This window comes from Neoarius graeffei, chromosome 14, assembly GCF_027579695.1.
Source record: "Neoarius graeffei isolate fNeoGra1 chromosome 14, fNeoGra1.pri, whole genome shotgun sequence".
NCBI classification, from domain to species: Eukaryota; Metazoa; Chordata; class Actinopteri; order Siluriformes; family Ariidae; genus Neoarius; species Neoarius graeffei.
In genome coordinates, this window is record NC_083582.1 from 34966152 (window position 1) to 34990418 (window position 24267).

General features: G+C 42.1%; 1 protein-coding gene across 1 annotated transcript in view; it reads right to left on the bottom strand.

The window, feature by feature from the left end:
- pcdh15b (protocadherin-related 15b) overlaps positions 1-24267 on the bottom strand; it is a 462078-nt gene that overhangs the window by 204210 nt on the left and 233601 nt on the right. The window contains 1 exon segment of the mRNA XM_060938905.1: positions 456-761. Coding sequence (XP_060794888.1) covers positions 456-761 — 306 coding nt within the window.

Below are 24267 nucleotides of genomic sequence, written 5' to 3' on the forward strand. Positions count from 1 at the left end.
GGTGGACGTCGTTTCTCTTTACTTAGTTGAGCGGTTCTTGACATAATATGGATTACTACAGTTGCTGAATTGGGATATTTACTGTATTTTTATTATTTACTATTTACTGTCTGATCTCAAACATTAAGAAAGCGAGAAATGCCACTAGACTTTTGAGCTGTTAACTGAAAAGCATTCCAGGTGACTACCTCATGAAGCTGGTTAAGATAATGCCAATAGTGTGCAAAGCGTCATTAAGGTAAACGCTGGCTACTTTGAAGAATCTAAAATAATATGTTCCATGTGTTATTTCATAGTTTTGATATCTTCTGTATTGTTCTACAATGTAGAAAATACAGAAAAACTTATGAATGAGTAGGGATATACAAACTTTTGATTGGTATTGTATGTATCACTCTAATAGGGAACATTGGAATTTGTGTGCATGTGTGTGTTTGTGTGTGTTAGAAGCTCACAGTAAGGTTTAGGATGACCATGTCTGGTGGGCTGTTCTCAGGCAGAAAGACACTGTAGGATGGCTGGGAGAACACTGGGCTGTTATCATTTATGTCCAGCACTGTGATGGAGAGTGTGATGGAGGCTCTGCGGGGGTCCACCGCCGCATCCCACGCCTCCACTACTAGCTCATAATGCTCTCTCTGCTCTCTGTCTAGAGCCACTGCTGTCCAGATGCATCCATCGGAGCCGATCCGGAAGAGGTCAGCATGACTCAGCAGCCTGTAATGCACCTGCCCGTTCACTCCCAGGTCAGAATCCATGGCCTGTGCGCGCACACACACACACACACACACACACACACACACACACACACACACACACAAATGCAAAGGATCACCCATCCACATGTTTACATGAACAATCATTGATGTATGATCACAATTCATAATTCTCTTTATTTCACAGAACTACAACTACTGTATTTAATTCCCCGAGGTTGTTGATTAATTTTCTCAAACAGTAGCTTTGACAATCATGCCAGTGTCAAGGCAAACCACAGATTCATATTAATGTGCTTATTCTAATTAAGTATTGTTTCACAGGGACTTGTGTGGTGAAAATGATACATAATGTATTCATAATGTATACATAATGTAATGCACTTCCGGAAAAGTTATGCTATAAATGTATAAACCCCACTTCCAAAAATGTTTTATTGCATTTTCCAAAATGCAATAAAAACAAAAAAAATCTGCTTTGTTAATTCATGTGAACCTTTATTTAACTGGCAAAACTACAAAGAAAAGATTTTCAATACTTTTACTGACCAACTTAATTGTATTTTGTAAATATAAATGAAGTTAGAATTTGATGCCTGCAACACACTCAAATAAAAGTTGGGACAGAGGCAAAATAAGACTGAACAGTTTATAAGATATTGAAGTAACACGATTTTGGAAGATTCCCCAATAAGCAGCATAACTGGTAACATGATTGGGTAAAAAAGGAGCATGCACCAAAGGCTCAGTCTTTGAAAGCAAGGATGGGTCATGGCTCACTCCTTTATGCCAAAATTCATGAGAGAATTGTAAGTTAATTCAAAAAGAACATTTTTCAACACAAGATTATAGGTCTTTAAAAATGCACAGTATACAATATTGTGAAAAGATTCAGGGAATTCAGAGACATCTCAGTGTGTAAAGGGCAGGTCAGAAACCACTGTTGAATGTACGTGACCTTCAAGCCCTCAGGCAGTACTGCCTGAGAAACTCATGCTAATGTGACAAATATAGTCACATGGGCTTGGGAGTACTTTGGAAAACTTATCACTTAACACAGTCTGCCACTACATTCAGAAATGCAACCTGAAACTGTATCATGCAAGGACACCATTCATCAATTCTATGCAGAAATGCTGCTGATTTTTCTGGGCCTGAATTCATCTCAGATGGACCAAAAGCAAATGTGTGCTGTGTTCAGATGAGCCCACATTTCAGATTATTTTCAGACCCACCCCCCACCCCCCAAGGAGCTCCCTCTGGGAGCAACTTCTTTTCTTGAATGACCTCTCTTCCTTGGTGCTGGTTTGTCTGCATGCTCGCTGTGGAACTCATAAGTGAGGAGGGGGCCTAAGATGTCCTTGGAGCTAACCCAGCTGTGCTCTTCTGGGCCATACCCCTCCCAGTTGACCAGGTATTCGGGTTGTCCTTGTCTGTGACGGGAGTTGAGGATCTACTTGGTAAACGGGGCTGCCTTCTAGATCTAGGGAGGTTCTTGGGTGGGTGTGTGGCTAGGGGACCTTGGATGGAAGGTTTTAAGCATGATACATGGAAAGTGGGAGTCATCTTACAGTGAGGTGGGAGCTCAAGCTTGTAGGAGACCTCGTTGACCTTGCACACTACCTTGTATGGGCTGATGTATCAGGCTTGAAGCTTCTTGCAAGTCTTGGGTTCCCTCAAGTCTTTAGTGGATACCCACACTTGGTCCCCTGGGGCATACTCTGGGGTCTCCCCTCTGTGCTTGTCGGCATATTGCTTGTACTTTGAATTGATGTGCTCCAGTCTCTGTTGGACCTCCTGTGTGAACCAAGAGGAAGCAACCCACCTCTTGGTTCACACACTCCACCTGGCTGTTGGATTGAGGGTGATATCCTGAAGTGAGACTTACTGATACTCCTAGCTTGTCCATGAATTTAGACCACAGTCTGGAGATGAAATGGGGACCATGGTCACTAACAATGTCTTCAGGAGTACCATAATAGCAGAAAATGTGATTGAACAACAGTTTTGTGGTTTCAAATGCTGTGGGTGGTGGTAGTGGTAGTGGGTAACAGGATGAGCTTGAGTGCCTTGGAGAACCAGTCTATGATCACCTGGATGACTGTATTACCTTGGGATTGAGGTAGGTCAGTAAGAAAGTCAATAGCAATGTGTGACCAGGATCATTGGGGTACTGGGAGAGGACAGAGTTTGCTGGCAGGAGGAGCTTGAGGTACCTTGGCTTGGGCACAGGCGGAGCATGAGGAGATAAAGTGGTTGATATTGGAGACCATGTTCGTCCACCAATACTTGCTCCTCAGAAGCTGGCAAGTGCGATGGCTGCTGGGATGCCCTGTGGCTGGAGAGGAGTGAGCTCATGTGATGAGTTTGCCTCTGAGTCTTGGTGGCACATGCATGAGTCCAGGAGGACAGTTCCCAGGTGGGTTAGCCAGTGGAGATTGCCTGATTTCTTTGTCTATATCCCAAGTGATAGCTTGTACAAAACAGGCTGTTGGAAGGATGGGAGTGGGTTTGGATGTGTGAGTCGGCGTGCTATGGATTCTGGAGAGTGCGTCAGCCTTAGTATTTCTGGAGCCAGGGCAGTAGGATATCATGAACTGGAATCGGGTGAAGAATAGGGCCCATCTGCCTTGGCAGGGATTCAGACATTTAGCTGTCTTTAGGTACTCCAAGTTCTTGTGGTCAGTGAGGATGGTGAATGGGTGTGCAGCACATTCCAATGAGTGCCTCCATTCCTCTAGCGCCAGTTTAATGGCCAGGAGCTCTCGGTTTCCATTGTCATAATTTCATTTGGTTGAGGTGAGCTTCTTGGAGTAGAAGGCAATGGGATATAGCTTCAGCTTTTCCCCAAGATGCTTAGAGAGAACCCCTCCTACTCCAGTCTCTGAGGTGTCTACCTCCACAACGAACAGCTTCATAAGGTCTGGATGTTGCAAGATAGGGGCCGTAGTGAAGGAGGACTTGAGCCAGTTGAATGCATATTTGGCTGCTGGGTTCCACTGGAAGCCGCGTGGTCTATTTTTCAGCAGGGTTGTGAGAGGAGTGGTGATCATGATGATCATGATCATCACTCCTGCATGATGATCATGATCACCATGAATGAAACATCAATAAAAGTTTGCAAACCCTAAGAAACATTGTAGGTCCTTCACTGATGTGGGAATGGACCATGATGTGACCACCAAGACTTTGCCCTGATCCATGCTCACACCCTCTGAGCTGATGATATATCCAAGAAATGAGATCTGGTTGATGTGGAACTCACATTTTTCGGCTTTGACATACAAATGATTCTTGAGCAAATGGGAGAGCACTGACCTGACATGTTCATGATGGGCATCCTCATCTGGGGAGTAGATCAAGATGTCATTGATGTAAGCGATTACGAACATCCCCAGCATGTCCCTGAGCACATCATTAATGAGGCACTTGAAGACACTTGGTGCACAAGAAAGGCCATAAGGTATGACCAAATATTCATAGTGACCAGCTGTGGTGCTAAACACTGTCTTCCATTTGTCGCCGTCTTGAATCCTGACCAGGTTATATGCGCTATGGAGGTCTAGTTTGGGGAACATCTTGGCTGTTCTTAACTGTTCCAGAGCTGAAGGCACCAATGGAATTGGATAGGGGTATTTGACATTGATCTGATTGAGGCCTTGATAATCGATACATGAGCGGAAACCTCCCCCTTTCTTTTCAACAAAGAAAAAGCCGTCTGAAGCTGGAGATGTTGACAGTCTAATATACCCTTGTTTCAATGGCTCTTGAACATACTTCTCCATAGCTGCTTATTCAGTTATGGACAGGGGGTAGACACAGTTGTGAGGAGGATTGTACCTGGGAGGAAGTCTATGGCACAATTGTAGGGATGAGGAGGAGGCAGGCCACTGGCTTTACCCTTGCTGAACACTTCTTTGAGATCTAGGTAGCATGAAGGAACATTATCTAGTGAATTAACCAGAGGGCTCTCCACAGAGGTGGAAGAGAGCACAAGCTAGGGAAGTTTCAGGCAGTTCTGGAAACAAGACGGGGACCATTGGAAAATTTCTTTTTGTTGCCAAGATATGAAAGGATTGTGAAGCTGAAGCCACGGGAATCCCAAAATAAGGTTATGATGGGCAGTCTGGGTGACAAACAGGGAAATGAGCTCAGAGTGGATTGCCCCCACCTGAATTTCAAGGGGTGATGTGCACAAAGTAACAAGACCATCACCAATAGGACCCCCATCGATGGCTTTTAATTTGAGCGGTCTTTGGAGTTCATCATTGGACAAGTAGAATTTCTGGATGTTTGAGCTGCTGATGAAATTTCCTTCTGCCCCTGAGTCTATGAACACAGAGAGAATACGGGTTGAGTCTGGCAGTTTTAACACAACAGGTACCTTAAATGAGTGAGACTTGTGAATAGATTCAGAACTCATGGGGCTAGGAAGACTGGTTATTTGGTGGGTCTGATTCTCCTGCGGTGGACGAACCAGGCACTTAGCAATCTGATGACCGGACTCGCCACAGTAGAAACAGAGGCCCTCACAGCATCTCCTGTCTCTCTCAGACCATTGCAAGTGAGTGTGAGAGACTTCCATGGGAGTTGGGGAGGCCAAAATAGGAGAGGGTGCTGGAGGTGGCTGTAATGAAGGTCTGTTCTTGATGAAGTGATCCAGATGAATAGCCAGATCGATCAGGGAGTCAAGAGAGAGATGTTCATCATGGCAGGCCATTTCACTGAACACTTCAGGGAGTAGACCTTGATGAAACGTGGCTTTTAGTGCTGGCTCGTTCCAACTACTACCAGTGGCCAGCGTGCGAAAGTCCAGTGCATATTCAGTGACTCTCATATCTCCCTGTCTGATGATCAACAAGCTCTTGCCGACTTCAACTCCTTCAGGCTGATGATTAAACACTCGCTTAAAAATCTCTATGAACCAGTCATAGGAGGTGGTATGTTCACCCCCAAGCTTCCACACAGCACTAGCCTACTGTAAAGCCTTGCCTGAAAGGAGACTGATGAATTGAGCAATCTTCTGTTCTTCAGTAGCTCCTGTGAGAGCAGAGAAATACAGGGAGCATTGGAGCAGGAATCCCTTGCAGTTAAACACTTCACCCGAATACTTTTCAGGTCGTGGAATCATCTGAGAAGCACCAGCAGAAGATGAGGTGTGAGGATGACCTGCGACATGACAGCAGTGAGTTACAACATCCTGGTGTTGAGATCACTGATCATATGCTGGTGTTCTCCTAACAGATGCCCCTGAGCATTAATCACAGTTTGCTTGGCTTCCTCTGCTGCATCCATTGATGGCGAAGTCTTCTGTCAGGGTGCAGGCACTTATGGATGCAAACACAGGGGAGAGTGGGTGCATTGCAAACTGTAAACAAAGCCAAATCGGGAAACTGGAGACGTAGTCAGGGACGGGCAAAGGTCAGTTGATCAGTGAACAGAATATCAGAAGTCAGAAATAAACATAAACAGAGTTCAATAACAGGAAGTCACTGCAGATAGTCAAATGGCTCTGTAAAGTCAGACACAGGGACACAGAATGATACTTCACAAAGTCAGAGTGTGGCAGCTGAGCTTATATAGGGAAGGTGATTGCCAGTAAATTAGAGACAGGTGTTAAGGTTAGAATTCTGGTGACAAGGGGCGCTGTGGCGCTTGGGAAGTGTCGTCCAGAGCAGCCATATTTGGAGGCTGCTCCAAACTCAGGTTTTCAGCACTGTTACTGACATATTGAAAATCTTTTCTTTGTACTTTTGTCAGTTAAATAAAGGTTCACATGAATTAACAAATCACAGATTTTTGTTTTTTATTGCATTTTGGAAAAAAAAATCCCAACTTTTCTGGAAATGGGGTTTGTAATTCTAATAAGAAACACATTAAAATATTTTGTTAATGAAGAAAGAACAAATCTATAATTGTTGCTATGGTGAAGGTTTCTGTAAGGAGATGTCTAACATTTTTGGAAGTCTCGAGTGTCAGTATATTCTTACAGTCAACAGGAAAGCTGGTCCTTTGTGCTTTGCAACTTGGGAATGTCTTTAGGTTTTGTACTTTCTTGGTAACAAGCTGCATTTTTTGTAGTTATGAGTGATAAAAGGAACTAATTTGTTTCTTGGATGTTAGAAGAAGAAGCCTTTACAGTATTTATCACATGCACACTCAAGCACAGGGAAATTAGTCCTCTGCATTTAGCCCATCTGAAGCAGTGAACACATGCATGCACACATGCAAATGAGCAATGAGCACACACACATACTCAGAGCAGTGGGCAGCTATGCTATAGCACCTGGTGAGAAGTTGGGGCTTAGGTGCCTTACTCAAGGGTACTTCAGCCCAAGGCCACCCCATGCCCACCTAACCACATGTCTTTGGACTGTGGGGGAAACCGGAGCACCCAGAAGAAACCCATGCAGACATGGGGAGAACATGCAAATTCCACACAGAAAGGCCCCTGTCAGCTGCTGGGCTCGAACCCAGAACTTTCTGCTGTGAGGTGACAGTGCTAACCACTACAGGTACACTACCATGTTGTGCCATGCCACACCACCGTGTTCCACAATATATAAATAAAGATAACTATACGTGTGTGTGTGTGTATATATATATATATATATATTAGTGCTGTCAAGCGATTAAAATATTTAATCGCGATTAATGTCGCGACTGTCATAGTTAACTCGCGATTAATCGCAATTTAATCACACATTTTTGTCACACGAAAAACCATTGTAATTCTCTTACCAGCATAAAAAAGTGAATGGGCTTGTTTTGTACCAATGTTTTTCTTATTGCAAAGCATAACACGTCTTGACACAGCCACTGCAAACTGAAACCTAAGCTGAACACCGTGGCTCTTCGTCCCGAGACTAACAAGAGAACCATGAGTGAAGTAATCTACTGCTTGAGTTAGTCTATCAGAGAGACAGGTTACACAGTGACGATAGGCTTGACATGCTTGATTATAATATAAAGTACACTATTATATTAACTTTAAGTTGTTCGTTGATAAATATTGCATTGAATCTGATTTTTACTGTTTCAGCTCACTTAACACATTTTGTACTTTTACACTTTCTGCCTGTTGATGTGTCGCGCTGTCCAATCAGAGGCGGCCAAATTTGCATATTACAGGAAGGATTTCTGGGATAGCATTGAGTTTACAGTTCAGAGGGATCTGGCTTCTTTAGACGCTGTCTTCTTAAAACTGAATAAATATTTAAAAAGAGCCAAATGAGCCAGTCTTTTGAACGGCTCTTTTCAAAGAACGGATCACAAAGATGTGGATCCCATCAAAGAGCCATAAATCCCATCTCTACTAGCGCGCCCTGCCCGCGCTGGTTCTTTGAGGGAGGAGGGCAGAGGACTCTGGCTGTGCGGGGCGTGGCTAGCTGCTATCGTTTTTCTAAGCAAAGTCTCTGTTCCAAGTTCCTGGCAGTTTCAAAAGCTTATGAAAAACCTACATCATGTCACAGAGCGTTAATCTCGCGATAAAAAAATTATCGCCGTTAAAATTGAGTCAAGTTAACGCGTTAATAACGCGACATTTTTGACAGCACTAATATATATATATATATATATATATATATATATATATATATATATATATATATATATATATATATATATATATATATAAATTGCTGTGATGTGTAAGAGAATTATGTAAAACACTTTGGGACATGCTGGTAGAGGTCAATAATCAGTTTTGTGGTGGGAACACAACACCACCCTGTGATTGATTTTTCTATAACGGCACATAGTGACGTGTTTATTTTTTAATTAAGACAAATAAAGGTTATCTAGCTTTACTTTGAAACATGTAGTGGCAATAAATTAAGGCAACTAGACTTGTAGTAGAATCTTGAACATGTTTCGCCACTCAGATAAGAGATGATGGGGATGAACTCATGCAGAACTGATGAAACTCCTTGAATAAGTCCATTCATTAAATTCATACTTCTAGATATGCAAGGAATATCCCAAGAACAAGTGCTGAATCAGCCACCCAGTGCATCTGTTTGGTCCAGAGAAGTAACGAATGGTTCACATAGCTTCCTCAGTGAAATGATCAATAACAGCAGCAGCACCAGGAGCAGCATCTCTGACTGTCTGCAGTGAACCACATGGGTACATTGGTTTAAACACTTACATGTGTATAGGACCTGTTCTCTTTCTCTCTCTCAACCAGGCAAAGGTTTATGAGAGCAGTGTTAACTTTAAATCTATGCATATACAGTATACTTTACATAAAGCCTCTTCTTTCCCACATACAAATACAGGACATGTTCCTCTGCAGCACGGCTCGGATTTAATGGCATCGTTCTTCTCGAATTTGAAGACAATAGAGTGGCAACACTATTCATTTGGTATTGTTTTTAGTGCATGTACTTGAAAGCAGCTTGTTGGCAGGGAGAAGAGCCAGTGTTTTTCCCTGATAAGCTTTGCACTGGACCGTAAGACTGTCTACTGCCATGAATTATACAGCAAGGTAGAGAGCACGTGCGCACACACACACACACACACACACTCAGCTTCTGTTGACATGGATACTAATTCATGCTGCGTCTACACCTAAACATAACCCTGACCTTAACCTCAGTAACCAAACGGAAATTATTTACCATGTGACGACATCCAACATGATCCTATAAAACACGTGTCTGTCTTCTAACCCCGATTCCAAAAAAGTTGGAACGCTAGGTAAAATGTAAATAAAAACAGAATGCAATGATTTGCAGATCCTTATCAACCTATTTTCACTTGAATACAATACAGAGACAAGATTAATGTTCAAATTGATCTTTTTTTTTGTAAACATACACTTATTCTAAAATTAATGCCTGTAAAACATTCCAAAAAGATGGGACAGGGGCAAGAAAAGACTGGGAATGTTGTGGAATGCCAAAAAAAAAAAAACACCTGTTTGGAACATTCTACAGGTAAACAGGTTAATTGGTATTTGAAAAGGCGCAGTGGTTCACAAGCAAGGATGGGGCGAGATTCAGCATTTTGTGAAAAACTGCCTGGGCAAAACATCCAACAGTTTAAGAACAATATTTGTCAATATATAATTGCAAGGAATTTGGGGATTTCACCATTGACAATCCATAATATCATCAAAACACTCAGAGAATCCAGAGAAATCTCTGCATTTAAATGGCAAGGCTGAAAACCAACATTGTATGCTTGTGACCTTTGATCCCTCAGGTGGCACTGCAATAAAACCTGAAATGACTGTAAAAGGACATTACTACATGGGTTCAAGAACACTTGCCGGTAAACACAATTCGGCGCTTTACCATGTAAAGCTAAAGCCATACATCAACACCACCCAGAAACGCTGCTGAATTCTTTGGCCCCGAGATCATCTGAGATGGACTGATGCAAAGTGGAAAAGTGTGCTGTGGTCTGATATGTCCATGTTTCAAAATATTTTTTGGAAATCATGGACATTGTGTCCTCCAAGCTAAAGAGCAGAAGGACCATCCAGATTGTTACCAGAATAAAGCGTTGGTAATGGTACGGGGGGGTGTTAGAGCCCATGGCATGGGTAACTTACATCTGTGAATCATATCTTTTAGATATTAGGCCAAAAAAAGGCCTACCTTGGTCTTGGTTTGGCAAAATTTAGGCAGGATTGAACGTTCATGAGAAAAGGTCTAGCCACCCTACCCCATAGTGCAGAGATGTGAAGAATACATAGGAGAGATTGTTGTAGGAAGTAACCAGTACTTGACAGATATTCCTACAGCTTCTTTCATTTTCCTGGAGGTTTCTTGGTAGCCTCCCTGATCAGATTTCTTCTTTCAACCCCCAATCAAATTAGGAGGAACATCCTGTTCTTGGAAATGTTGCTGTCATGCCCCATTTTCTCCACTTGTTGATGTCCTTCACTGTGTTGCATGGTACATTTAATGTTTTCGAATTTATTTTTTTACCCTTCTGATTGATAAGTTATACCAGTGAGATCCCGTAGATGCTTTGTAAGCTCTGCGTGGACCATGGCTAACATCAGTTAGATGAAACCAAGAAGATATCAAGAAAATCCTACTGAAACAGTCAATTTCAGTAGATTCGAACATGATTTTGAATGTGATGAGTTAATTTTGAGGCCGGCACAGTGGTGTACTGGTCAGCACTGTTGCCTCACAGCAAGAAGGTTCTGGGTTTGAGCCCAGTGGCTGACGAGGGCCTTTTTGTGTAGAGTTTGCATGTTCTCCCTGTGTCTGCGTGGGTTTCCTCTGGGTGCTCCCGTTTCCCCCACAATCCAAAGACATGCAGGTTAGATTAATTGGTGGCTCTAAATTGACCGTGAGTGTGAATAGTTGTTTGTCTCTATGTGTCAGCCCTGCAATGATCTGGTGACTTGTCCAGGGTGTATCCTGCCTCTTGCCCATAGTCAGCTGGGATAGGCTCCAGCTTGCCTGCAACCCTGCACAGGATAAGCGGTTATGGATGGATGGAGTTAATTTTGTCACATGCCCTGTTATAAAAGGGTGTACACACTTTCCACAGGTTAGATAGGTGACTGTAAGTTTTATCTTTTACTTTTCATGAAAAATGTATTTCTTTTTTCCTAAAAGGTTTCTATTTGTGTTAAAGGTGAAAAAAATATCTGACATGATTTATCTTGGTTTCATTTTTACATAAACCATCTGCAATTCTAACAGGGGTTTGCAGACTTTTTTTCCCATATCCAATATATGTCTAGAGCTAAATCTAGCCCCAACTTTGATTTCAGAAACAAAAATGAAACCTTTTGACTCGTTTAGGTTTTTCAATAAAAGCTGCAGTTTCTGTAAAGAAGTAATTTTCCTCATGAGGGCCAGCCAAATATGTCCTGACACAGGTAAAAACTGTAAAAAAATTCCTTTCTTTGTGGGGACATTTGGTCCCCACCAATACATAAAAACACCCCCCCATGCACGCACGCACACACACACACACACACACACACACACACACACACACACTTTCTCCAAATTTAAGGGTAAGCATTGGGTCCATGGCATGGCATTTGTAAAAGGAGACTCCTATATACAAGGCCCTAATAATCACTATAAAATGATAAAATGTTGAATTGCCTTTTATGGAATTAGAAAATAAGATGCACTGATCAATAAAATCTGCTATAAACCTCCAAACCATTGGGATTACTCTGTAATTAAGGATCTCTTTAAGATGTTTGTCAAAGGGAACAATGAAAGATCTGTAGCTGGAGAATAACTATTGATGACATTGTCCCTTTTACAATTTGCTATGAAAGCCCAGTTCAAAGCCTAGATTTCCCTGTGCTCATCTCCAGTCTGGGCTAAATATTTTGAGACAAGAAAACTGAAGCACGTCCTTGTTCAAAAGTCCAGCTCACACTGTACAGCTTGGCTATTGACTTAGCCCACTACACATATTATCTTCCTTTCACACACTTATGTCTCTCCTCCATCTTCATCATCATGTGACCTATTTTTGCACATTCCGGACATACTGTACAGCTTGTACTCCAACAACTCATGCACATACCCCTTAAATATGTCCACTTTTCAAATTTGTATATTTCAGATTCTTCTATTTCTTATTCTATGTATATAGCTACTTTTGGTCTTTGCTAAATTCTATCTTAACTGTTCAAGCACCAATCACCAAAGCAAATTCTTTGTATGTGAGAAACTTGATTCTGATTCTGAAGTGAAATGTGGATTGTTGGGATTACAAGCCTATTATAACGAAAATGAAATCAGAATAAAGAAAACTGTTAAAGGAGAAATGCTATGGAAAACTGTTTATTTTTCTTCTTGCTTTTGGGGATGTACTGGGCCATTCAAAGTACCTTCTCAGTTTGTAATGTCCATACAAAGGAAATAAGCAGAGAGAACAGGCCAGTTACAAAAGTACATGCTTCTAAAATACATTGTAGAATCTCCACCCATATCAATCTGAATCAAGAAGATGGAACCATGTCAACTCTGCTGGAGTCAACTGCCAGTCCATAACCATGAGTAAGAAGTTCAAAATTAAAATAAATAAATAAATTAAAACAAATCACATGTTAAATGCTGTATTGGATATTGTAAAAAAATTCTCCTTTTGGACTGAACCTTAGTTCAATTGCATGACCAGTCAAAGCCCTCAAGCAACATTAGGCAGTCAGCTAACATTAACATTCTTTCCATGACAATAAATTTGATAAAATCTACAACCCCATATCAAAAAAAAAGTTGGGACAGTATGTTGAAATTAATTTGATAAATAAATTGATTTGTAGCCCTGTGATGACCTGGCGACTTGTCCAGGGTGTACCCCGCCTTTCGCCCATAGTCAGCTGGGATAGGCTCCAGCTTGCCTGTGACCCTGTAGAACAGGATAAAGCAGCTAGAGATAATGAGATGAGATGAGATTTGACCTGTATTGCACTCAAAACAATTCAACAGCACATTATTTGTTTCAGGGGCGGCACGGTGGTGTAGTGGTTAGCGCTGTTGCCTCACAGTAAGAAGGTCCGGGTTCAAGTGCCATGGCCGGTGAGGGCCTTTCTGTGTGGAGTTTGCATGTTCTCCCCGTGTCCGTGTGGGTTTCCTCCGGGTGCTCCGGTTTCCCCCACAGTCCAAAGACATGCAGGTTAGGTTAACTGGTGACTCTAAATTGACCATAGGAGTGAATGTGAGTGTGAATGGTTGTCTGTGTCTATGTGTCAGCCCTGTGATGACCTGGCGTGTCCAGGTCCAGGGTGTATCCCGCCTTTCGCCCATAGTCAACTGGGATAGGCTCCAGCTTGCCTGCGACCCTGTAGAACAGGATAAAGCGGCAAGAGATAATGAGATGAGATGAGATTCTTGCAACACATTTCAAAAAAAGTTACCACTTTATAATGTTACCATTCCTTCTCACAACACTTAAAAGATGTTTAGGGACTGAAGACACCAAGTGATGAAGTGCTTCAGATGTTATTTTGTCCCATTCTTCCTGCAAACAGGTCTTAAGGTGTGAAAGTACAGGGTCATCGTTGTCATATTTTTCATTTCAAAGTTCTCCACACATTCTCTACTGGGAACAGAGGGGACAGGCACCCTCTTCTTTGTAATGTGTGCAGAACATGGTTTTGCGTTGTCTTGTTGAAATAATCCTGGAAAAGATGTCATCTTAAAATCAGAATAAGTTGCTCCAAAATCTCAAAGTACTTGTCTGCATTAATGCTGCCATCACAGAAGTGTAAGTTACCTTTGCCAAGGGCATTGACACAACCCTATACCATGACAGACCCTGGCTTTTGGACTTGTTGCTAGTAACAATCTGGATGGTCTTTTTCATCTTTGGGCTGGAGCACATGGTATCCATTTCTTAAAAAAAAAAAGACCTGAAATACTGATTTGTCTGACCACAATACATGTTTCTACTGTGTGATGGTCCATTCCAGATGCCTCTAAGCTCAGAGAAGCCAACAGAGCTTCTGGACACAGTTAATATTAGGCTTCTTTTTAATATTAGGCTTCTGCATGGTAAAGTTTAGCAAAGTAGTTTGCTCGGCTACATTATCAGAATTCACACTTGTACTGGAGTAATACAGTATGCAACTCCCTAGCTGTTGTGTGATTTTGATAAATTTGTCAGCCACCAAGCACTGAGGTAAGCCCCCATAAGCACTAACATTACCAAGGGTTCTTTTACACAACTCCAGGCAGTTAGCTGTTGCTACTTCAGGTTAGTTTGGTAAGGTAGCTTACCCAATGTTAGGGATGTGATAGGGCACATAAGATTTGTAAATATTATTATTACCTCCGCCAAGAAGGTTATGTTTTCGGTAGCAATGGTTTGTTTGTTTGTTTGTTTGTTTGTTGGTTTGTCTGTTCGCAACATTACGGAAAAAGTTATGAACGGATTGCTCTGAAATTTTTTCCAGAGGTGTGACTGGGCACAAGTAACAATCCATTAAATGTTGGCGGTGATCCGGATCACCTTCTGGATCCCGGATTTTTTTAAAGGATTCTTGGTGGAGGTCTGCGCTCTCCGAGTGCTTTTCTAGTATGTATATAGTTTCAGGGATCAACATGTACACAAACATCTGGATGTTATCATAAAAGCACAATGTGAAGACCATAGAAGAGTTCTCATTTAAAAATGTTAGCTAATCAGAGTGAACCTATTTACATATTATATATTTAAAATTACAGCTCCAAAATCAGCCTGTCTAATCAATAGGATTTTCATACCATGCTAAAGCAGCATGGCAAATAAAGACCATGTTTTTTTTTTTTTGCTGTTTGTTTTAAATAAAAAAAAATACATAAAAAACCCTCAAACTTTACAAATCATATAAAATAATTGAAAAGTGTGTGTCATGTTCCCTTTAAGTATTTTCTGTATATAGATGATTGACAGCTCTGCATGCATAATGTAAGAAAATGTCCTGGCTGTAGGCATTTTGTTAATGAGTGCAGTAAATCATTCATGTCACTCAGATGACATAGCAAGGCAATTAGGCTACAAAAAAAAAAGAAAAAAAAAAGAAAAAAAAAACCTCTGATGACCTGCGATTGTACGGGAAATATTTCAGCCATTTTATGTCAAATGCAAACAATTAGTAAGTGCAAAAGTGCACATTCTTCAAATCCTTTTGTCATGACGTCACTACTTTCAACAAAAATGCACACAAACTTCCTGTTAGGATAAGATTTCCAGACAATGTAGAGGATGCCTGTTGTCATTATAATTTCACAATTTGCATGAGATCAGCAATCTCTGTAGAAATCAGTGTCACACATAATGTAAATATGGATGACATCTGAATATTCCATGCAAACTACATTGTATTGATTTACAGCTGTCAGACCTGCACACTTTGGCATGCATACCAGGACTCTCAGACGCGCTCCAGACTGCGTGCGGACTCTCGCACATATGCTGTTAACAACGCACACCTCATGATTAAGGCGCAATCTGTACACCTACATAAAGATTGTTTAAATGTATGTTCAGTGCGAAGTATTGAGTTCGTTGCGACACTTTAGCAAACCTTGTTTCCGTGGTTGATTTCCTGCTTTCCTGAATTCTGATTACTGTTCTTTGTTTCCGTTTTTTTCTCTGCCTGTGATATTCTGTTTGTCTCGCCCGACCCTTTGCTCGTTTTACAGTTTTGATTTGGACTGTCTGCCTGTGTGTTTTCACTATTATAAATAAAACGTATTTCTGCACATACATCCGTATCCTACCAATCCCTGATAGAATACTTCGCCTAAACAATGGATGTAGCAGAAGGGTTCCAGTACGCTATTCCAGGCAACTTTTGGGTCTCCGTACCTCAACCTCTCGCATCGTTTTTCCGGTAGTGTACTGGAGTACACACACCAACACCCTATGATGGAGAGTATCACCCTTGTGGATTCAGCATGCAGTGGGGCCTCTTTTTTGCGGACCTTGAAGAACCCAAGCCTCCAGAACCTGTCGGGGTAAGCTGCATGATTTCCTGGCTGACTGGACGAGCAAGCCGATGGGCTGAATCCCTCATAAGAGTAGAGCACCCATACCTTCAGAGCTCACATGAGTTCCAGGTCATGCTCTGGTACATTTATGAATCTTTAGAGAAGATGGACCCCCATGAAATTTTTTGGGAAGGGGCTATCACATCTGAGGCCAATGCAGAGGCAGCAGAGGAGGCCGTTGCCACAGAGCTCCCTCCAGTGGCTGACGCAGTGACAGCAGAGGAGACAGCTGCTCCTGAGCTCCTTCTAGAGGCCATCGCTCCAGAGCCAGTCCCACAGCCCGATCCACAGTCAATCCCAGAGCCAGCATCTGAACCAGAACCAGAGATAGTGCAAGGACCAGAACCAGTGCAAGAGCTGAAGCCTGCGTCAGAGCCAGTGCCTGAACCAGAGCTAGAACCAGAGCAAGAGCCAGAGCCTGTGTCAGAGCCAGAGCCAGCTCCTAAACCAGAGTACAAGCCAGAGCCACTGCCAGAGCCAGCACCAGAGCCAGAGTCAGAGCCAGTGCCAGTGCCAGTGTCAGCTCCAGAGCCAGTGCCAGAGCCGAAGCCATAGCCAGTTCCAGAGTCAGAGCCAGTGCCAGCTCCAGAGCCAGTACCAGCACCAGAGTCAGAGCAAGAACCAGTGCCAGAGTTGGAGCCAGTGCCAGCTCCAGCACAAAAGCCAGTGCCAGAACCAGTTCCAGAACTGGTGCCAGAGGATGACAGGGCGGCCTCTGCCTCAGCATCGTCATCATCCTGCCACCACCCGGCTATGAAGATGTCGTCATCGTCCTGCCGCCACCCGGCTATGAAGACGTCATCGTCCTGCCGCTGCCCGGCTATGAAGATATCATTGTTGTCATCCCACCGCCGCCTGGCTATGAAGACGTCGCCATAATCCCGCCGTCTCCCGGCTATGAAGATGCCATTGCTGCTCTGCCGCTGCCTGGTTATGAAGATGTTGTCGTCCTGCCACCACCCGACCACGAAAACATTGTTGTCTTACCACTGGGGCCTGACCAGGACCAGAACAATGCGCAGACAGAGCTCAAATCCATGCCTGAGTCCAGTCCAGTATCCAAGTCATGTCTAGAGCTCAAGCCTGCATCCAGTCCAAGGTCCAGGTCCAGTCCAGAGCTTGAACCCATGCCTGGGTCCAATCTGAAGCCCAAGTCCTGTCCAGAGCTCGAACCCATGCCTGTGTCCAGTCTGAAGCCCAAGTCAAGTCCAGAGTTCAAGCCCACTTCCAGTCCAGAGTCCGAGTCATCTCCAGAGCTCGAGCCCACTTCCAGTCCAGAGTCTGAGTCATCTCCAGATCTCAAGCCCACTTCAAACCCAGAGTCCAAGTCCTATCCTGAGCCTGAGCCCAAGCCCCCTCCTGAGCCAAGTATCTCGTGCCATGTCGGCTCAGAGCTATGCGCCGATGGCACGGCATCTAGCGTCAGGTCCTCATCCCTGGGGCCAGGAAGGATGGATTGTCACTCCAAGAGGGAGCTCGTGGGGGGGGGGGGGGGTTACTGTCAGACCTGCATGCTTTGGCACATGTACCAGTTGGACTCTCAGGCGTGTTCTGGACTGCACATGCGCCAAGCGGACTCTTGCACATGGGCTGTTAACGATGCACACTTGCTCATGATTAAGGCTCAATCTGTGCACCTATATAAAGACTGTTTAAATGCACACTCAGTGATAAGTATTGAGTTCATTGCGACACTTTACCGAGCCTTATTTCCATGGTACCAGCGAGTGGCCTCTCAACTGGGAGATCATGAGTTCTACTCACGGTCGGGTCATACCAAAGACCATCATAAAAATGGTGCCTACTTCCATCTGGCAAGGCATGCTGCAATACAGATGCGAGTGGGGAGTCAAACTCTTGTGGTTACCAGAGGACTAGCCCCCCACTGTAACCCTAGCTATGTAACATAGGCGAGAGGCCGAGGGCTACGAAATGGAGATTGGTGCTGCCAAACGCGCCATGAATGGTATGGGAAGGACTTTGACTTTTTTGTTTCCATGGTTGATTTCCTGGTTTCCTGAATTCTGATTCGTGTTCCTTGTTTCCGTTTTTCTCTCTGCCTGTGATATTCTGTTTGTGCCTCGCCCGACCCTCTGCTCATTTTACGGTTTTGATATTGCCTGTCGATTTGGACTGTCTGCCTGTGTGTTTTCACTATTACAAATAAAGTATTTTTCTGCACATATATCTGTATCCTACCAATCCCTGACAATAGCTGCTTGTTGTTGTGAACATGGCAGCACAAGTCAGTAGTTCACATGACCATAACATGTCTTTCGGCTAACTGAATATAATAGCTTGCCTAAACCCCCTTAAGCATCACTTCTCTGACAGGTTCTTTGAAATGTCACCTATATTTTATTGTTCTCTGTATTAAACTCAGCCAATACTTGGTTTTGTTTTGTGTTTGGTGCAAGATGATAGAAAAGCGAGCTTCCTGGAGTGTCTTTACACCAATAAAAATGCACAAATCCTCTTTTCCAACATGTCATATAACATATTTACCAACATGTCAGTTTGGATTGGGTTATTTCCAGGTGTCATCTTCATCTCATCTCATTATCTCTAGCCGCTTTATCCTTCTACAGGGTCGCAGGCAAGCTGGAGCCTATCCCAGCTGACTACGGGCAAAAGGCGGGGTACACCCTGGACAAGTCGCCAGGTCATCACAGGGCTGACACATAGACACAGACAACCATTCACACTCACTCCTACGGTCAATTTAGAGTCACCAGTTAACCTAACCTACATGTCTTTGGACTGTGGGGGAAACCGGAGCACCCGGAGGAAACCCACGCAGACACGGGGAGAACATGCAAACTCCGTACAGAAAGGCCCTCACCGGCCACGGGGCTTGAACCCGGACCTTCTTGCTGTGAGGCGACAGCGCTAACCACTACACCACCGTGCCGCCCAGGTGTCATCTTATAAAAGGTAAAATACATCATAACATTTCCAGACACATGTGTCTGGAAATGTATGCATGTATGCACATTCAGGCTGTAAATAATTACTGACTTGATGGCAATAATTACATTACCCAACCTCCCCATGTACAACTAGTCCAATCCAAATCGGAGTATCTTTAAGGAGTATCTTAACCTTAGACTTATAAACCTGAGTGAATTCATGATTTATAAGCCAGGGTCATGAGTTGCTTTACATCTAACACGTCTTTTGAGTTAACTTGAGCAGTGCCTTATTTTCTAATTAACTTGGTTGTTTCTGTCATGTCAGCACTGAAAAGCAATTCCCACCATGCACCACAGCCTACAAACACGGCTACGTGGGACTACAGCACCCATCAGCCATTGCACGCACCAAGTCACAAACCATGCACACCTGCTTTCAATAATGCTATGATTAGTCTGTTTATTTAAACCTCAGTTCTGTGTTTCTGTCTTGTTTTTGTTATTATCCCATGGTATGAGCCCATGATCATTGATTCATGTTTCTAATGGTTTGATTTTCAGATACTCACTTTAATAAATTCTGTGCTTGCATCCACCACCTCCAGCACCCTATCCTGACGGTTTCTTTTCCCAGAAAATGAACAAATTAATAATTCAAACCACCATGACCAGGATAAAGCATTTACTAAAGACAGATTACAGGAGCAATCCAAACAGTGCAGTGTGCAAGCAAGAATTCAGAATAATAAAAAATAAACAAATATATTTGGTAAGAAATTATAAAATATAGTGTCGAATATAAAGTGAATACACTGTAACCTTATATACACTAATCATCTGAGTGAATGTGAAAGTGTCTGTACAGTATTGGCATATTAAACATACTTCCAATGAGTTTATACTATGAATAGGCTCTAATACATGTATGTTATTTACCAGCTGGGAGGTCCATATCGTGGTGGCACGGTGGTGTAGTGGTTAGCGCTGTCGCCTCACAGCAAGAAAGTCCGGGTTCGAGCCCCGTGGCTGGCGAGGGCCTTTCTGTGCGGAGTTTGCATGTTCTCCCTGTGTTCGCGTGGGTTTCCTCTGGGTGCTCCAGTTTCCCCCACAGTCCAAAGACATGCAGGTTAGGTTAACTGGTGACTCTAAATTGACCGTAGATGTGAGTGTGAATGGTTGTCTGCGTCTATGTGTCAGCCCTGTGATGACCTGGCGACTTGTCCAGGGTGTACCCCGCCTTTCGCCCATAGTCAGCTGGGATAGGCTCCAGCTTGCCTGCGACCCTGTAGAACAGGATAAAGCAGCTAGAGATAATGAGATGAGATGAGGTCTGTATCGTGAAATACCGTGACCGAAGTCTTGAAAGTACTGACCAAGACCCTCTGGGCCGAGGTCAGTATTCAAGGCCGAGGTCACAGTATTTCACCATATGGACCGACCTTAAGCTAGTAAATAATATGTTTATTTTTTTCTTTACCAAATTCTAACAGAAAACGAGAGCGCCCGAAAGGGAAACCCGAGACGAGCAGCCATTTTGAATCCTCATTCACGGCTGTAATGCAAATGGCTTCCTCCTCAGTATACAAGTGCACTTCCATGGCAGGAAAAAAACTACATTTTGTCACCTATGTAGTCCCCTATTTATACAAAATTGAGTCATTCAGGATTCAGCCATGTTTTTGCTCAGCGTTAGCAACAGTTACAGGTTTTTAGCTTTCTCCTGCAATGTTTTCTTTTATTTCTTCTTCCTCAGGGTAGTAAAACTCGCTTTTGCTGTGAACACTGTCGTTATCACTATCCATGCTGTAAAATTAATGCTATTCTCCTGAAAAATGCTGGCAAAAAATTATAAGATTTTTGATAATCTTATAAATAAATCTTATAAAAAAAGATAAATGTTGCCAAAAAATGCTTATTACTATGTTTGTTGTTGTGAACGAGCAAGTCGCCAGAGGTCCATAACCGGGGTCCGTAACTGGGGTCCGTATCGTAGGACACGGGCCCGCTTACCAGTCAATCAGAGCGCAGGATTTGATGGAAACCGGACCGCGAAAAAAATAAATAATATTATCTTGGGACAGTGGAGAATTGTTGTACAGGGTGACCGCTGTTGGTAAGAATGACCTCCTGTATTAGGTATATCAGAGGCTCGCTGGTCGTGGTGTGAAAATTGTGCAAGCAGACACTCATCTAAGTTTCCAAATCTGTCATTGCTTAACTCTTGAATATTTTCTATTGTGAATACTATTATTAAAAAGCTTATAATTTCTGATTTTCAAAGAAGTGTATCTTATTAAGATCTGTTCTGTACTTTGGGTGTAACAGCAGGTTGAAGTTGGTACAACAGAGTACACTTTCTGCTCGCGTGACGTCAGGAAACTGCTGATGCTTTTTGAGTCACAGGAAAGTGGTCAGGCTCTCTCGCTTCTGATCAGTTTCTGATTGGGTTACTTGTGAATATCAATCAGATAACTTTTATAGGGATTTTCTCTCGCTCTAACTGTTTCTGATGAAGTATTCAGGAAATTTTCCATCAGATTAGATTAGATTAGATTAGATTAGATAGAACTTTATTGATCCCTTTGGGAAGGTTCCCTCAGGGAAATTAAGATTCCACCAGCATCATTACAGGATAAACAGAGAATAGAAAATAAAGAAAAAACTTCGAGATAAATTAAATTAAATTAAGTATTTACATATACAAATACAACCCCGATTCCAAAAAAGTTGGGACAAAGTACAAATTGTAAATAAAAATCCCATGATTTTCATATTGTAAATAAAAATCCCATTGCAAATCCTAATGCAACCCCATACCATCAGAGATGCAGGCTTCTGAACTGAGCACTGATAACAACTTGGGTCGTCCTTCTCCTCTTTAGTCCGAATGACACGGCGTCCCTGATTTACATAAAGAACTTCAAATTTTGATTCGTCTGACCACAGAACAGTTTTCCACTTTGCCACAGTCCATTTTAAATGAGCCTTGGCCCAGAGAAGACGTCTGCGCTTCTGGATCATGTTTAGATACAGCTTCTTCTTTGAACTATAGAGTTTTAACTGGCAATGGCGGATGGCACGGTGAATTGTGTTCACAGATAATGTTCTCTGGAAATATTCCTGAGCCCATTTTGTGATTTCCAATACAGAAGCATGCCTGTATGTGATGCAGTGCCGTCTAAGGGCCCGAAGATCACGGGCACCCAGTATGGTTTTCCGGCCTTGACCCTTACGCACAGAGATTCTTCCAGATTCTCTGAATCTTTTGATGATATTATGCACTGTAGATGATATGTTCAAACTCTTTGCAATTTTACACTGTCAAACTCCTTTCTGATATTGCTCCACTATTTGTCGGCGCAGAATTGGGGGGATTGGTGATCCTCTTCCCATCTTTACTTCTGAGAGCTGCTGCCACTCCAAGATGCTCTTTTTATACCCAGTCATGTTAATGACCTATTGCCAATTGACCTAATGAGTTGCAATTTGGTCCTCCAGCTGTTCCTTTTTTGTACCTTTAACTTTTCCAGCCTCTTATTGCCCCTGTCCCAACTTTTTTGAGATGTGTTGCTGTCATGACATTTCAAATGAGCCAATATTTGGCATGAAATTTCAAAATGTCTCACTTTCGACATTTGATATGTTGTCTATGTTCTATTGTGAATACAATATCAGTTTTTGAGATTTGTAAATTATTGCATTCCATTTTTATTTACAATTTGTACTTTGTCCCAACTTTTTTGGAATCGGGGTTGTATAAAAAGAATAAGATATGGGGAAGAGAGGAAGGGGGGCAGCAGGAGAGATATTGCACTTTATATTGCACATTATATTACACATTGTCCAGTATTGTCCATCAGCTAGTTTTGATGTAATGCTTTACAGGAGATTTTGAAGTGAGTTTTCATAGCTTTACCAACTTATTTTTTTTTTTCAAATCAAACTGATTCATGTAAATAAATAACTATTTTAGGATATAACTGTAGCTGTTTTGATGAAAAATATTGAGATCTTAGTGGTCAGAATGATATTTAAAAAAACGAAAGTCAGAGACGCAAGTGTCAATTTCAATTCAATTAATTGGAAGTGTTTATTGGATGTGGAAAGCTGTGAATATTATCATTTATATTCTTTAATATAAACACTAGTAGGCCCTACTTTTGAGAAATACAAAGGCCTACACAGCACAAATCTTTTCTTACTTTTTTTTATTGAGTGTACCAATTTAATGTTTTTACCTAATTAGCAAAATGAATACTAATTAAATATTAATTTGCATAATTTATTTTTACTTATTGTTCAAACTTTGTATTCAGTATACAACTGTCTATGTTCCTGCCAATTTCCATGTAAATATTTTGAAAAATAGAAACGTTATTAAGAAAAAAACATTTGATGTTATTCATTAATGAGTCTCATTTTGGACTATGTTATTCGAATACATTACAGCAGTTTTCTAAAAATTAAGTCACTTTTTTCAATCTTTGATTTGTAATATCTCAAGAACGGATAAACATATTTTAATTCTGCAAAAAGTATGTTGTCCTGCATTCAGTTCCGAGTTCAGTGAGACCAGTTTCAAGCAATTTGGATTGAATTTGAATTTTCGCCTGATATGCCTACCTGTACTGTTCTTTACTAGGAAGGTGGTCCGCTGTTTGACCAATAAGGGGATGTAATGCATTATCTGGGATGGATGATAGTTGAAGATATGAATGAATGGTAATAATTTAAAAACTTATAAAGTGTGTCTCACAATGCACCTCAATCACATAGTCTTTTTTGTCTCACAACCTTTTACCATCTGTTCCTGACTGCATAAAAGTAAAAGCTGCTTACTCTCAGGATTTTCTTTATTGGGTCTTGTAAGATCCTGGTCTTGACGCACACTGTTCACCACTTTTCGTGGCCAATACGTTTTTTCCTTTCTTTTTCACATCACTTTGACTTTTTTCATGTTAATATATTTCTAGGAGGTCATTCAGGTGAAAGTCCATTGTTATTCTCAAAAGCCAAGCAGAAACCAGTAATGAAAGCATACATCTTCACAGTAACCAATTAAAAGTTAATTAAACCTGAACATAAGTACCGGCTGCTATAGATTTGTCCTTGCCATGTATCCCAACAGTAGCAGCAAGTGGCTACAAATAAGTCCTTTGAAATTCC